The 15,686-nt window shown below is 37.7% G+C and overlaps 2 protein-coding genes across 3 annotated transcripts in view; one reads left to right on the top strand and one right to left on the bottom strand.

Moving 5' to 3' along the window:
* The first annotated feature begins 2,403 nt into the window (after positions 1-2,403).
* On the top strand, positions 2,404-5,681 carry SFR1 (SWI5-dependent recombination repair 1). 2 transcript variants are annotated; one of them, XM_004680462.2, is made up of 4 exons: positions 2,404-2,468; positions 3,209-3,330; positions 3,880-4,290; positions 5,312-5,681. In XM_004680462.2, exons 2-4 carry the CDS (start codon positions 3,235-3,237, stop codon positions 5,501-5,503), a joined length of 699 nt encoding a protein of 232 aa, XP_004680519.1. In that variant the 5' UTR covers positions 2,404-2,468; positions 3,209-3,234; the 3' UTR covers positions 5,504-5,681. The 2 variants fall into 2 exon arrangements, with proteins under 2 accessions (XP_004680519.1, XP_012578961.1); XM_012723507.1 differs by lacking the exon at positions 3,209-3,330 and having other exon boundaries at positions 2,412-2,468.
* A 166-nt stretch (positions 5,682-5,847) lies between these two features.
* CFAP43 (cilia and flagella associated protein 43) overlaps positions 5,848-15,686 on the bottom strand; it is a 69,315-nt gene continuing 59,476 nt past the window's right edge. The window contains exons 33-39 of the mRNA XM_012723461.1: positions 13,968-14,181; positions 12,807-12,919; positions 11,769-11,928; positions 8,773-8,937; positions 6,953-7,033; positions 6,195-6,348; positions 5,848-6,014 (exon numbers count right to left, since the gene is read on the bottom strand). Of these exons, the coding sequence (XP_012578915.1) occupies positions 5,848-6,014; positions 6,195-6,348; positions 6,953-7,033; positions 8,773-8,937; positions 11,769-11,928; positions 12,807-12,919; positions 13,968-14,181 (1,054 nt within the window). The remainder of the gene's footprint in view (positions 6,015-6,194; positions 6,349-6,952; positions 7,034-8,772; positions 8,938-11,768; positions 11,929-12,806; positions 12,920-13,967; positions 14,182-15,686) is intronic.

The following is a 15,686-nucleotide window of genomic DNA, read 5'->3' as shown; positions in this document are numbered from 1 at the left end:
CTTATGCCCCATGGTATAAAATATATGTAGCATCTGCATTGGGCTTCTAGTGATTCCAACAGAAGATTAAAAGGAGAAATTAATATACAGTCCTGTGGCATTGTGAAGTGAATAACATGTATCAAGAAGTCAGGAGCCCTGTCTTTATTTTTAGATTCCTTGAGGTATATGGAATGCATATTATTACTTATAGGTAAAGAATCCAAGTTTTCTGTTTGGAGGTTCCTTAAACTGCTAAACATGGAGCTTCCCTACCACCCAGCAATCCCACTCCTAGGTATCTACCCAAAAGACACAAAAACACTGATTGAAAAAGATACTTGTACCCCCATGTTTACTGCTGCTTTATTTACAATTGGAAAAACATGGAAGCAGCCCAAACGCCCAAAAGTAGATGACTGGATTAGAAAGATGTGGTACATATATACAATGGAATATTACTCAGCAACCAAAAAAGAGAAACACATGTCTTTTGCAGCAACTTGGATGGAGCTGGAAAAGATCATGCTTAGTGAGATAAGCCAGAAAGAGAAAGAAAAATACCGGATGGTTTCACTCATAGCAGGAGTATAATGGATCAGGCGAGAAAATAACAAAACTAATGAACAACCATATACCAGAGACATTTTGTGGGGGTGGAGTGGGGAATGGGATCAAAAACGGGGGTGGGGGAGATAAGAGAGGGAAATGCACGGGACTATGGTGGTGGCACACGGGTGATTTGGTAATGGGAAACCTGCGGGGATTACAATCGAGATGGGAAAAAAAATGTGCAAAATGATGTAAAAATAAACTTTTGTAATAATTAAAAAAAAAGGAAAAAAGTTGTAAGGTGAGCTGTAGGTTACTATTTTTAAAAAAATCCAAGTTTTCTACTGTTTATTTAAAAAAAAATCCAAGTTTTCTACTGTTTTTGTCTAAAACGATGATGGATCTCACATTACAGTTTCTTTAAAAAAAAATCTGTGGCATTTTTTTCCTCCTCCCCTCCCCTCATGGGGAGATAAGTGAAGAGGTGAAAGAATTAAGTGCATTATTCCTTTAAATCAAGTAGGGTATAGTGAATATTGTTCACAGACCTTACATAATTATGGAGTGCTTCCTAGATACCCACTGTTGTTCTGCCTGACATGAATGAATTCTCATTTAGCCCTGTATTCCCAGGGAAACATGTTATCTCTACTTTACAGATGAGGAAACTGAGGCACAGAAACACTCGACTATAAAGCACATGAGTAATGGGGCCAGGATTTGAATCCAGACAATTTGATCCCCAATTTATGTCCCCTAGTTTGTCGTCAGGTTATGTACTTATGTCTCTTTAGGATTTTAGCTAATTCCTCCTGGGTCCTGGTTACTTCTAAATTACTACTTTCAGATGTTAGTAAAGTGTCAACGTTTAAAATGGCCATTCATTAGGAATGGAAGCACTGACCCCTTAAAACCCCCAACTTCCAGGTGACTCAGAAATGACTGACTCGTTCCCTGAACCCAGCGCCCCACCCGACTTTGTTAAATTGCTGTTGCACGGCAACAGAACATCGCAGGCTGGAAACCAAGAGGGCTGTTTTAGAAGACTCAGAAATGGCCGCCTCATCTTCAGCAGAGCCCTTGGCTTTCTGTCTGAATTCTGGAACGGCACAATCTCCCTCAGTGTTTGCTCTGTTTCCTGTAGGCACCACAAACATCTTCACCGGGCTGCATTTTCTCTCAGTTTTGGGTAAAAAATTTAAAGCCAAGCTAAGGAATCTAAATTTTTAGGTAGATTCGGTAGAAATCCTGAGGGACGCTCAGTCCACAGCAGCAGAGGCTAGAAATGAGCTCAACTACATCCGATGGGGCTCTTGGCGTGATTTACAGCGCGCTGAATTCTCAAAAAGGTTTTTAACCCAGAGCTGCTCTCTGGAGAGTTTATAAACCGTAAACTGAACGCCAAGCTCTGTGGCTTTGGGTAGCGTCAATTCTGAGCAAGTCGTTTGGCTGCGCTGAGCGAGAGGATGAGACTAGCGGAAGCGAGCAGAATGGGAAGTATATTTTCAGGCGAACTTCACAAACACAAAACTTGGAAGCCTCGAAAAGGGCGGGAGAGGAAGCAGCGGGAATCATACACCCCTCGCGTTGGATCAGTGGGACCGTAGCACTGCCCCTCCCGTCGCCGACGCCCAGACAGGCCCCGGCAGGCCCCGCCAGACCCGCTCCAGCCCCAGGCGCGCAGGCGCTCTCGGGCGTTGGGCGGAGCCTAACGCGTCAGTCAACCTGGCCAATCACTCGTCTCTGCAGTCGCCCGCCTGGCCCCGCCTCCCTTTCCCCTTTTTTGGACGCTCGCGGCGGCGCGCACTGTACGTCAGCTTTCGGGCGCAGGACAGTGCCAACAGCCTGCGTCAGTTAATCGGACCAATCGCGTGTCTCTTCCGCCTTCTCTGTGGCACCGCGCGCGGTGTTTTCGCTCTGGGATGCTGAGGGAGGAGGTAGTGTATTGGGCGGCTCATGGGTATCGGCGAGCTGGATTTACTTCGTGGGGTTCGGGGAGTCAAGTGGCGTTCCCGTCAGTGCTGAGGGGACCGCTCAACCCCCTCTCAGGCATGGAGTCCCGAGGGCTAGTTGGGCTTTCTGCAAAGGTGGGCGGGAGGATACCCAGAGGGCTCCACCCCCCACCCCCACACCCACTGGATTTGCCCCTGAAAATGTTTTTGTTCAGAGGAAAAACAAAGTTGAGTCGGAATGCCCCTTGTCAGGGTCTTTCGCTAGTAACGTGACCCCAGTACGCATGCATTCCTCTGCTTTTGTATTCCTTTTACCCTCTTCGGTAGGAATCATTTTTCAGGAGAGTTCGGTAGTAGTCACACAGTTTTAAGGGTTAGAGTGACTGGTTTTTGTTTTAAGATCACTCTGAATATTCCTTTCATTATGAAACTGGCAAAAAGAAATTAAAGAGTTTCCGCCTCCACGGTTATTTTCCCTCTATATAGCAGATTCTGAGGATATTTATATTAAAAGCAAGCGGAGAACCTTGTTTCTCTGATAGGCTAGTTAATTTCTCACGTAAAACTCAGTCACAAAGTCTTATTTAGGAAGACAACTGCAAAAAAAGCAAGAATAAATGTCTAAATTAAGTGAAAGGTTGATGACTGTTAGGCACACTGAAGAACTCTTGATATTCGCTAGCGGTGTGGGTTAATTGGTTTCCATCTTATGATTATTTTTTTAGAGGCAAACCAAGATTCCATTTTCAAGATGGAAAGTCCATCAGACTCAGCTGTGATTTTACCAAGCACGCCACAGGCCAGTGCCAGGTCACCATCTCCCCATGCAAGTAGTTCAAGAAAACAAGTATGAAAATTGTAGTTCTCCCAGTGGGCCTACTCTGTATTTTAGATACTGTGCAATAGTCGTTTTCACTGTGCTGCAATAATAAGTATTAAATAGTAATTTTAGGTCATTCTCCTTAGCTGTCCTGTCCTTCATCCAAATTGTCATCTTGAATTTTCATTTAGTTTCACATCAGTTTATTAAAGCATCCAAATTGAAGAAGTATGCAATGTTCTGAAGATCTTTAATGGCACGGCCTAGGTCTTTTCCATGATTTGTAATTCTGAAGAACCTAGAGTAGTGTCTGTATGTGCTAGTTGCAGAATTGTGGTTACAGGGATAATTGTCTCAACATTATTTTTAAAGGGTGCTAATTTTGCTAAAATAAAAAGAGAATTTAACTGGGAACTTCCAGGAAATAAAGACATTTTCCTTGACATATGAAGACAGAAAGCTTCTAGTCTATCATAGAAATAAATGTTCTGGTCTGGTACATTTCTAATGAATTTATTTATTTGCAATAATACTTTTCTTGGTTGTACATTTATTAATGTTTTGTACCCTTTTTAGCCTATGAGTGCAACACTAAAAGAACGATTAAGGAAAACAAGATCTTCATTTAATTCCTGTTACAGTGTGGTTAAACGTCTTAAAGTAGAGGATGAAGAGAATGATCAGACCTTTTCAGAAAAGCAAACATCTTCAACAAAAGAAAACCACTTGGAATTTTCAGAAAATTTTAAACATATGGACAGTGAACTTGAAGAAAGTACATATTTAAAAAATACTTTGAAGGATATTAATGCATATGAGTCTAAATCACTTGGTACTGGGTCATGCAGTGATCTCCAAACTGATTTGGTGAATGAGAATATTCCCAAACAAGGATTAAATGAAGAAAAGGTAAAATTGATGAAACAGATTCAGGAGAAAGAAGACCTCCTTCGGAGACTGAAGTTAGTCAAAATGTATAGATCAAAGGTGAGACTTAAGAACCATTATTTTTTTACTTGTAGAAAGATGAGGAAATGATCTCAACTATAGAAAATACATTTTAGCATAACGAGCAGTAAATCAATAATCCAGAAACCTGACTTCCAGCAGCTTTAATTCATATATTAAGACTGAGTGGCATAGAACAGGCCTCTAAACACCAGATAGAACTTTGTAAATGTCCCAACTCTCATTTAATATGCAGCTGAAGCTTTTCTCTTATTTTCAGCCCCTATCACTGTTAGAAATATCAAGAGTTAAGTACAGGTATAATGAGAATAGAAGTTGCCAATGCATGGTTTGTAAAAAAGATAAAAATTGGTCACTGAGTAAATTAAAAAGTATTTTTAGTGTTACTCCTGTGTGCCTCCCAAATTATTATGAGAGTACAGGTGTTTTGGGGAAAACAACTATTATATCTTAGATTTCAGGCCAGAGAGGCTGAACTACATAGAACTTGGACACTGGTAAAAAGACAAGCTTTTTGTTTACCTGGATCATTCATGTATTTGCAATTGCTCTTTCTTTCCCAGCAATGTGGAACAAATGGTAACACTAAATATCTTTTGCACTCTTGAATTTTTAGGGTTTTTCTAAATATAACTACTTGAGTCTATGATAATGAATATTTTAAAATATTTTGATCAGTGTCATTTTTAAAAGTACAGCTATAATAGAAAATTTTATCTGTGTTATTCATTTTACCTGTTTTGTTCCCTAAATATCGATAGCTTGCCCTACTTAATGATTTGATTTCTCTCTGGGGTTAAGAGTTGCTTACAGCTGGAACCAAGTGAAATAGCCACAGAATTGAACTTGAGTAATAATTGTAGCCATTCTATATTTAAAACTATCCTACTTTTCCGTAGTAGAAGTCTCATTGGCCTGTAAGTGTTGTCACCCTTTAAACCTGATCATTGAGTTAACAATGCATAATTTCTACATCTGTTAAAATAGAATGAATATTTATCTAGTTACTGACGTATGTTTATTTTTTTCCCTGTTTCAGAATGACCTATCTCAGTTGCAGTCCTTAATAAAGAAGTGGAGACGCTGTAGCCAGCTGTTGCTTTATGAACTGCAGTCTGCTCTCTCTGAGGAGAACAAGAAGCTAAGTCTTACTGAATTGATAGATTTTTATGGGTTAGATGATAAGCTGCTACACTATAATAGAAACGAAGAGGAATTTATAGACGTTTGATTCATTTTTTTCACCAGAATGTCTTTGCTGATGGCTTAATCTAAGGGTGCTTATACATTTAAGCACCAATACATTTAAAACCAATTAAGACTAAGAATAAAATAGATCTGGAGCACATTCTGACTTATAATCTTGTTCATTCGTCAATAAAAACAATTCATGATATTTGATACATTTATTCATGCAGCACTAATATTTTTATAATGGTTAAGACTAAAATAAAATAATTATAACTAAGATGAAGTTCTACTAAAATTTCTTGTTGTGAAAGGGAAAAATAATTTTAATCTGTGCAAATATTTTTTCAAATGTTGATTTGGTCTGGTATTTCCTCATCAGCATTTTTACATTTGAACAAGAGCAGGAAATGTTTTCATTCTCAGTCTTTCAACTTCAGCCTGCAGTATTGAAATCTGTTCAGCTTGTTCTTTTGAAATATGTGTTAACTTTTGTTGTTGCATCATGTTTTCATATCGTTCTTTGGCAATCTTTTCACAAGTCAGTGTAGACCCTTTCCCAAAAATGAAGATGAAAAGGATTAGTTGAATAATTACCTAAACTTTGAAAAACTAAAATATCACTCAGAATCAATTAAACATGGTATGGTGGCAGGTTTATAACTACAGTACCAACTTTAGGAATAATGATTACTTTTAGAAAAACCACAGTTGACCAAAGAAAAAAAACTTACCCATTGCATCACAGATGTCTTTTCTCTCCGAGACAGCCACCAACTCTTCTCGCAAATTGCAACTTAGATGATAATTTGCTATATCTTTTTGATTACTGAAATTTTCCAGTTTTTTTAGTAATTTTTTACAATTTTCCACATTCTTTTTGTGGGTCTGAAATATTTTCCCAATAAAACCCCACAAAAATAATTAAAAATGATATATTACAATTATTCTAAAGACATTCTTAAATTTTTAATTAAGATATTATCGTCATATCCCTAGCATCATGCCTGTATACTTAGTAGGCAGTATACTTAAATTATTTGTAGAAAGAGAAAATGATATAGTGGTCACCTTTTATCCATATTCCAAGACACCCAATGGATATGTAAAACCATTTTTGGTTTCAGTATTGAACCCTACATATACTGTGTTTTCCCTATACATAAATACTTATGATAAAGTTTAATTTACAATTTTAAGTATAGTGAGAGAAACGATAAAATAGAAAACTTAAAATATAAATGTCATAAAAGTTATCTGAATGTGGTCTTTCCTCTCTCAGAATACCTTATTGTATGTATTATTATTTTTTTAAGATTTCTATTTATTTGTGCATAGAAAAACCTGGGTGTAGGCCAGAGGTGCTGGGGGTGAGAGGGTTCACCAGAGTGGGGAGCAGAACAGGCAGATCTACTGAAATACACTGCTGAGGGGAGCAGCAGGCAAGATGGATCTGCTCTTAGACTTAGTGTTCAATATCTTTGAGGCCTACCTTTTCTAAAACAGCAATAGTTTGCTCCATTATTCCAATCTGAATGGCAATCAGAGTCTCGTAGTTTGGTTCATTTAGATACTTAGAAAAAAACACAACATAGTAAGGATATTTTTATTTAATTCCAATAACAACTTTATCAAGATTATTTTAGCTTTGAAAGTTACCATTTTTCAGTTAAAACACCTAAGGTTGATTTGACATTTGTACCATGATATTTACTTGACATACTAATAATTACAAATGTCTAGAATTTATTTTCTCATGCATTTCTTCAACTTGCCAAATATAAAGTGTCTCATTAGATTCCTAAATTAATAGAATCCTAGTTAAAGACATTATATCCAAAGATTGGCAGTATGGCATAGCCTTTGAGAAAGAGAACGCGGAGATATGGTTAGTTGTCTGAAGTTAAAGAGATGTGCAAATTCAAAGGTGTTTTAAGATGAAATGTGGTTTCTCAAGATTGGAAAATCAAAAGCATTTAAATTAGACTTTGAAAAGCGGAATTGGGAAAAGGGGAGGAAAAGGGAGAATAATGAATAAGACAGGCTTAGAGGTAGAATTCTAGAAAATAATAATGAGTTGGGTTTGAGATTACTTTTTTTTTTTAAAGATTTATTTATTTGTGCATACAGAACTGGGGTACAGGCCAGAGGTGCAGGGGCGGTGAGAGGATTCACCAGAGACAGAGTGGGGAGCAGAACAGGCCAACTAATGGAGTACATTGCTGAGGGAGCAGCGGGTAGATCAGGAGAGGTCTGCTGTGCCATATGGGTCACCTCCAGGGTTGGGGATTGAAGTCATGCTGCAGTGGCTTTAGCTTCTTAGTGCTGTGCTTAACCCTCTGCACCACCAGGGAGGGCCCTGAGGTTACTTTTGTATGTGAGGAAGGAACATCAGGAATGAATTCCAGAAGTTAGATTGAAGACCATTGTTCATTAAGGATTTCATAATTCACTTACCAGGGATGAAGTAGCAGAATAGTAAACTTATTCAGTACTGAATAGGAATATTGACCTGATGGCAGTGCATAGCGTAAATTAGATAAAAAAAATTTCAATGTAAAGATACCAGTTATGAGGTTATTATAAAATAGTGTAAACCACAGAAAGTAAAGGACTGAACAAGTGTAAAGGCAGCCAGGATAGAGAATGAGGGAATAAACAGACAAACGAGGCAGTACTTGGAGTGGACACTAAAAAGCAGAATCAAAGAGAACTTCAACTTCTGGCTTGAGTGAGAGGATGAAAAGAAGATAAGTAAATTAAAAGGATTAAGTTGTTAGAAGGTAGAAAATACAGAGTTTGAAGGAGGTCAAGGCCAGTTGAGTTTCTGTTAAAATTAGATTGGAATCCAGATAACTTGGATTAGTTTTGTAGAAATGATCATTGAAGTGAGAAGTGATCATTCAAAGAACCACCCATGGAAGAAAATACCAGTGCTGAGGGCAGAACCTTAAAGAATTGTTGTATTTAAAAGCAGAAGAGAAATCAGCAAAGAATGGGAGAAAACAGGGAGGGTAACAGTTAAGGGGATAGATAATGATGAAGGTCAAATGCTATAGCGAGTAGAAGGGGAAGAGACCTCTGGATTTGACAATTTGAAGTCCTTGAGAATTACTTGTTGAAGGGCTGACAGAGAATGGGGATAGTAAATGTAAAATACTGGAAGAAAAGAAGTCTTAGTACATTATGAAATACTACTGGCTTAGAATATGCTTTATATCACAAAGGCTTCTTATTAAGTACATTTGAATTAAGAAATACATTAGTGAGTGAAGTTAAAATTGTATGGGGGGCTAGTAAGGAAGAACTTACCTTTTGACGATCTCTTGAGAAAAACAGTGTCTGAATATCCCAAGCCTTCTGATTCAGATCTTCCATTTCCATCTCCATTTTCTTATGTTCCCACTCAATCTGAAATATTCCTTTGTGCACATTTTTACTTTCCATCATGCTAGCGACTTTCTTTTGTCCTTGAGTCTTTAAAAAAGCATATTCTGATATTTATGCAATGCTACGTACAGAGTATAAAACGTATAGAATAATGCTTTTCAAAAATTACTCTTGGCAAAACCTGACCACTACAAAGCAGATGGCTGCTAAAAAAAGGGCTCTGTAGGATATAGCTGAGTGGCAAAGCCACTTTGTATGCCAGTGTTAGGCAGTAACTCCTTTTGTCATTACCCATAATTTCTACGCTGCTTCCTGATGCTATAAATAAAGGACTATAATATAGTGAAGCACAATAGCACCAAGCATGAGGTTGATTGGGAGTGAAAAAACAAACAAACAAACTGAAAGGGTTAAACATGATAATTTAATCTCCTACGTGTCTTGCATTTCACTTCAAATTGTCTATATAATAAAGTTCAGAAATATTTTAATAAAGTTCTCTCAGGTTGCTAGTAGTGAAACCACTGTGCCACTAAAATAAATCTGTACTAGAGTTCCATGAGTTAACATTAATTTATTATATAACTAAGATGGCAATTATAACCCTCAGGATAACCATGGAAGTGACAGAAATGCTAACAGTAGAGGAAACTGGCTGAACTATCTTAATAGGGGTCATGGCATAGCTCAGGCTTTTCCCTTCTTCCCAGCCTCTGTGGCTACCACCTGCACTTTGTTTTCCTCCCAGGTTGCATTACCTGCAAGTGCTACCATGTTAATGCAGAAAGTGCTTGGGAGCAAGATCATGGGGCATGCACCCCTATGATTACAGATGGGGAGGCCAGCGAGCACCAGATGTGTGCATATATAAACATGGACACCAGGACGTTTTCAAAAAGCAGAGCTAAGGAAGAGAGAAGAGGAGCCCGGGAGAGCGCTTAAAGATCGTGGAGACCAGTCTGGGAGGCTCTGTATGCTGCCTGCTGCTTCCCAGTCTGCTGGTCTGCCTGTATCTGGTCCCCTGCTTCAGCATTAAAGGTCTGTCAAGTCTACCAAAGGCTCCAAGATGAGTTTCCATTTGCCTGAATTGACTGTGAACCTGCCTGGCCTGGGACTGGTCCCCCAACCTTCATAGCTTTACTGTAAGTTTAAAATTACTGTAAAAGTAATTTCATTTACTAAAATGACTGCCATGTTAAAAACAAAAAGAGGGCAACATACATGAACACCTGGGGAATTTCAGCAGAGAAATAGAAACTATAAGATTTAAATAGAAGTGCTAGGAATATAAAATTAATAAGGTGATAAGTTAACAATGCCTCTGATGGCTTCATCACTAGACTAGTCATAGATGAAGAACTAATGCTCCTAAAGATAGATCAATTTAAAAAAAAAAAAAAAACAACACTGAAATACAAAGTCGCATCCAAGAGATGTGAAACAGTACCAAACAATCTAAGATGGGTACAGTTGAACTCCCAGCAGGAAAAGAGAACATGGCAAAAAATGTTTTTTGAAAAGACAGTTACCAAGAATTTTCCAAAAATGGCAACAGGGACTCCAGCAATATGTTGGCAGGGTGAAGGTGCCAGATTCATCTCCAGATACAGCTAAATTGCAGTAAAACAAAGCCAAAAAAGCTGAGGGAACAAAGGGTGACTGTACGAGCAATTGCCAGCTAGGATGCGGTAGGCCACTGAAGTGAACTTTGCTTATAGAGCTAGCAGGGTTACATACGACCCATAATTGAGGGGGCAACCTGTGCAGAACCCCTGCAGCTGTTGACTTGGGCACAGGCAACATCAGGGACTCCAGGGGCCTGGTACTGAACAGTAAGACGTATGAAAGTTGGCACCCACACGGAAGGGTATACTGTAGGGGTCAGGGCGCAGAGCAGGGTTACTGGCTTGAGTCTGAAGTTCTCAATATAGAACAGCTGGAGCCTGAGTTGGTAGGCAGAAACGGGTCAGGACCTGGGTCTCCTTGGGGAAGAAACTTCAACTCGAAGCTGAGATTGAGATACTCAGAACACCTACCACCCCCATCCCAGGGCAGAAAACAAAGCAAAAGAATGCTTGAGAACCTGATTCCATGCACCCCAGCTAACTGCCTTTCAGCAACAAAGGTGAATCTGGCAGTTTCAGACAGAAGATGAGAGCACTCATCACCAGTGGGCTTGCAGTCCACTTAAAAGAAATGCTTCATACAAAGTATATGATGCAAGACAGAAACTTTGATTCACATAAAGACCTTGAAATAGTGAAAATGAAGGGCAACAAACCTTTTTTTATCTAAAAACTAATTTAAAGATTAGATTTAAATCTAATAAATCTAATTTAAATACTAATCAAAAGAAAAAGTATTAGTAATGTGTCGTGGGTTTAGTCCAACATTAACACAAAATATCCAAATAGAAAATAAATAGCACTTCTAAAGAATCCATGAGTTACATAAGAAGTTAAAATGGAAATGAGAAACTATTTTAAGTGGAAAGAAAATCAACATAAAATATCACAATTTGAAGACTGAAGCTAAAATAGTGCTTCCAGGGAAACTTATGAACATGACATGTTTACCTTAGAAAACAAGCAAGGTTTGAAGTCATTTACCCAAGCTTATTTAAGATTATCATTTGGTAAGTAGATTGAACCTTTCAAAATGATGTTATATTAGAATGAACATTTAACTCCATATTCCTGAATTTCTTGTACCTTAGGATTATCTGGAAAGCTTAAAAAAATAATAACCATAGCTGAGGTGAGGGGCGGATGGGTCAGAAAACGTCTGTAATGTGCTTCAGGTGATTTTAATGTGAAGTTAGAAAACACAGACTATGGAATAAAAATGATTTATCTTAGAAATGGGAGAATAATGAAGCATATTTGATGTCAAGTTTTTCCCAAAAAAATGATAATTACCCGAATCACAGAATTCAAGTCCTCAATTATGTTTTTGTTGATAAGAATTGCATCAGAATAGTCCAGCAATAACTGGAAATTTTCCACTTCTATTTGTCCTTGTTTAAGGAGAATCTGGACTGTCAAATTCAACTGGTATCTCGCTTTTTCTTCCTGTAATCTAAGTTGAAAAAGACTTCAAAGTAAGGAGCTGTAATACCCTACTTGAGAATATAAAATTCAGCTTAATTTTCCTTAAACTGAAGGAAAATATGCTGGAGATTAACATGGAAATTACTTCCCCAATGATGAGCTTTTAGGAGGTCTCTAAGAAACTTTTGGCATGGATTACATTTGGACTGTTCAATAAATGGGGCATCAGAAACACATTCATGAAGTTTTACTTTATGATGAATATTATTTTGATTATAATTCAAGAAGGAATTAATAATTGTCCAGGTTCTGACCTTATGTATTATGTACTTCTGATACTATATTAACAGATCATTGTATGCTGCTTATCAAACCTGTCTGTGTAGCTTGTATTCCTACCTATAGCCTAGGTATGAAAATGATGTATAATGATGAATTTCATCAGAGAAAGAGCATAGTGACTATGAATATGACGAAGAGTGGAACTAGGACATGAAATTGTGTCCCTATCACTCTGAAAAAAATACAGACTCCTTTAAGAGAGAGGTTATTAGCTGGTTAGGTTTCTATATCAACATTTCTTGGATACCTGTTCAATTTTCTGTAGTTTGCTTGTGTGATGAGTCCCAAAGTATTTACTAGAAGAAGCAAAGCCTTTGTATTTTTATAGGGAAGGAGCACAATAAAACAAAGCTAAGGTTTCCCCAAACGTTGCTCTTTGTAATAAAAGTAATGGAGCATGTGGATAAGTTCGGTCCTGAAATAAAGGCTTATGTAATGAGAAAGGTAGAAACCCCAACGAGATCTGTCTGTGCCAGCAGCAATGCAGCATATGGGCACTTTCCCCCAAAGATAACAAAAACTAAGTCCCAGCTAAAATTCTGAATATATGAACATTCAAATTACACGATGAACTCATGGACCACTTTGTCAATGTCCTGCTGCACCTTCTCGTCATCCTCAATTCTCTTCTTCAGAAAAGCCACCATTTCCATTAAGCCAGCTGCTTTCTGTTTTACCTGAAGAAACCAAACCACACACACTGAGCTTTAGCTATAAAAGCAAACTAATATTAAGAACCTTAGAAACGTACAACTTTTAACTTTGGTACAAAACCTTAAACCCACCTAAGATTAATACAAGTTTAAATCCTTGCCATTATGTATATAGTTGAAAGATATTTAAATCTTGCATGGTACATTCCATGAATAATTTGAAAACTATAAGATTTGCTTCTTGCTGAAAATGAAATATACAAGCTGCTGAAATTTTTTATTTTAAAAATTGTTCTCATCTTAGATAAAATTATAAAATCATATATCTTTAGCAAAACTATAGGAGCCTGATGTTTGTGGTCCTCAGGGAAGCTTGGGGGAGAGGAGGCAAAGGTGTTAAAGAAGTAACAAAAGAATTCTCCTCTCAATGAAACACTCTCAAATTGTTACCTTTTGCTACATGAAAAAATATTGCAGCAAAACTATAAAATTGGTTCTGGTGAAATATAATTTTAACCTATGCAAAAAGAGATGAAGCCAACTGGAAAACAGGGCAGAGAGGAGAAGGAAAGTTGTGTCTACAGTGGTGTGTCCAAAGAAATATAATGGGATCCACAGATGTGGGCCACATAGGTAATTTTAATTTTTGTAGTAGCCCCACTGCAAAAAGTGAAGTAGCTGGAAATGAAAGAGGTGAAAATAATTTTACTAAAGTATATCCCCAAATTTGATATTTTCAAACTGCACTGAGTATAAAAACATTTTTTTTAAATATACCTATGCCTCTAAAACTGTGTATTTTCCACTTAAAGGAGGTCTCAATTAGGTCTGGCCACATTATTTCAAGTAAACTGTAATTACACATGGCTGGGGTCCCCTTTTAGGACAGCATGGGTCTGCAGGCTCAGGTCTAATCTTAGCCCTCAAAAACACTGAGCTTAATACTTTACTTCATCATTATCATCATATTAATTACTACTAGCTTAGCAGGAAAGTATAAACAATTGACAGCTCTTTTGGAAGCAGTGACCACCATGAAATAAGATAAATAATGTAAAATGTGGTTATATACTTTGTATTCATTCTCCACTTTCGTTCGTCTGATCATGCAGAAATGTTCCCAGACCAAGGGGTCCAAGCCTTCTGGCATGTTATTAACATTGTCGAATTCATCCATGGCTCTCATTAACTGGGCAAAGGCTTCCTTATTCAATTTCCCAGATCCTGGTCGCTCTCCAAAAGGATTAATAGAGGTTGTATCTGAGTGCACTTTCGGTTTGTGAATCCTGGTATTACCAATAAAAGTCCATCAACCTTTCACATTCTCGCACACACATAACATCAAAGTTAAATAATAAAATCCACTAGCACAGGTATGACATTGCTTGACAATTCCTTTGGCACTTGAGGCTGGGGGCGTTCGGGGAGGGGATGGATGATTCCAAAGAGAACAGCAACACTTTGACTTTCCTCCATATTCTCTTGATCTCCAGGCATTGACTTGGCTGGACTATAGCTGTCCCTAGCTGTTGTCAGCTTTACTTGGAGTAGAAAGTGTGTGTATTTTAAGCAGGTAAGTAAATGCCCATCAGACTTGTGGACACTTCCTGGTACATCCCTGATGGAGCCATATCCTCTCCTGATATGCTGTCTGCATGTAATAATCTGAAATATGTTCAGATATATGCCCAGTTGGAGAAGTGCCTCTTTAAACCCACATTTGTAGGTTAGTTTTGTTTCCCTGGACTGAGGGTGGGGAGAGAAGGTTACAAAGATCTGTGCCAGGCACTCACAATCAAGATGCTTTACATACAGCACACTGTATGCTAAAAAAGTTAGCATTGTTAGCCTTTTTCTCAGAAGAGGAATATGAGGCTTTCGGAAAAGCTATTGGCTCAACCCCATGGGTTTAATAAGATTTAGAACCAAAACAAAGCCTGTGTTATCGCCGCTGCTTTCTCCCAATATATGGGAGGTCTTGCTTCTTTCTTCACAAGGAAAGGAAATGTATTTGGCTGTCATGACTCAGCCCTTTAAAGATAGGAAAACCAAGAAATGAATTCTACATTGAATCCCTAGGTTATATGTAACCTGTCAACGGTAAGAGAATGAGTCTGTACTTCAGACACAATTGAGCCTATCCTTTTATGCCAAACTCCATGAGTTCTAAATGATGTTTGATTGATAATTATGGAAATCTCAATTTAAAAAAAAAAAAAAGGAAACCAGCAAAGTACAATTCTAATGCTACTTTCAGTTTAAAAATCAGAAATGTATATAGCCTGTTTGATGGTTATTTTCAACTACTTATACTGGCATTTTTAAAAATTGTATATAATCAGATGAGATGCACTCAGGAAAAGGGGCTTGTGGTCAAATAAGTTTGGAAAATACCACTTATTCTGTTTGTTATGTTTGGAGAGCCAAAGGCCAAAACACATGTTGGGTAGAGAACCTGTCAGTAAAGAAAGCTGTTTAACTTCTTTTAAGAACCCAGTATCTCCCCAAACTTACTAAGTCCTGGAAACCTCTTGTGTGTAATTCCAATTTTCCACACAAGGGACTCATGTTTGCTGGAATACATCTTTGTTTGCCATCTCTGAATGATGATGAACTGCTTTCATATTTAAAATAGAGCACCATGCTATCTAGATATATAACTTCTAAAATAATGAACTCATATTCTTCATGGTCTACCTTAATATGTGAGAATAATCTTAAAAAATTCTGAGTTATGATCATAATTCTCAAACATATCCACATAAAAGATGTTACATTCAATATTCCCATG

Source organism: Condylura cristata, unplaced genomic scaffold, assembly GCF_000260355.1.
Source record: "Condylura cristata isolate star-nosed mole 26May11 unplaced genomic scaffold, ConCri1.0 scaffold00011, whole genome shotgun sequence".
NCBI classification, from domain to species: Eukaryota; Metazoa; Chordata; class Mammalia; order Eulipotyphla; family Talpidae; genus Condylura; species Condylura cristata.
This window is presented reverse-complemented; position numbering and strand designations above follow the sequence as displayed.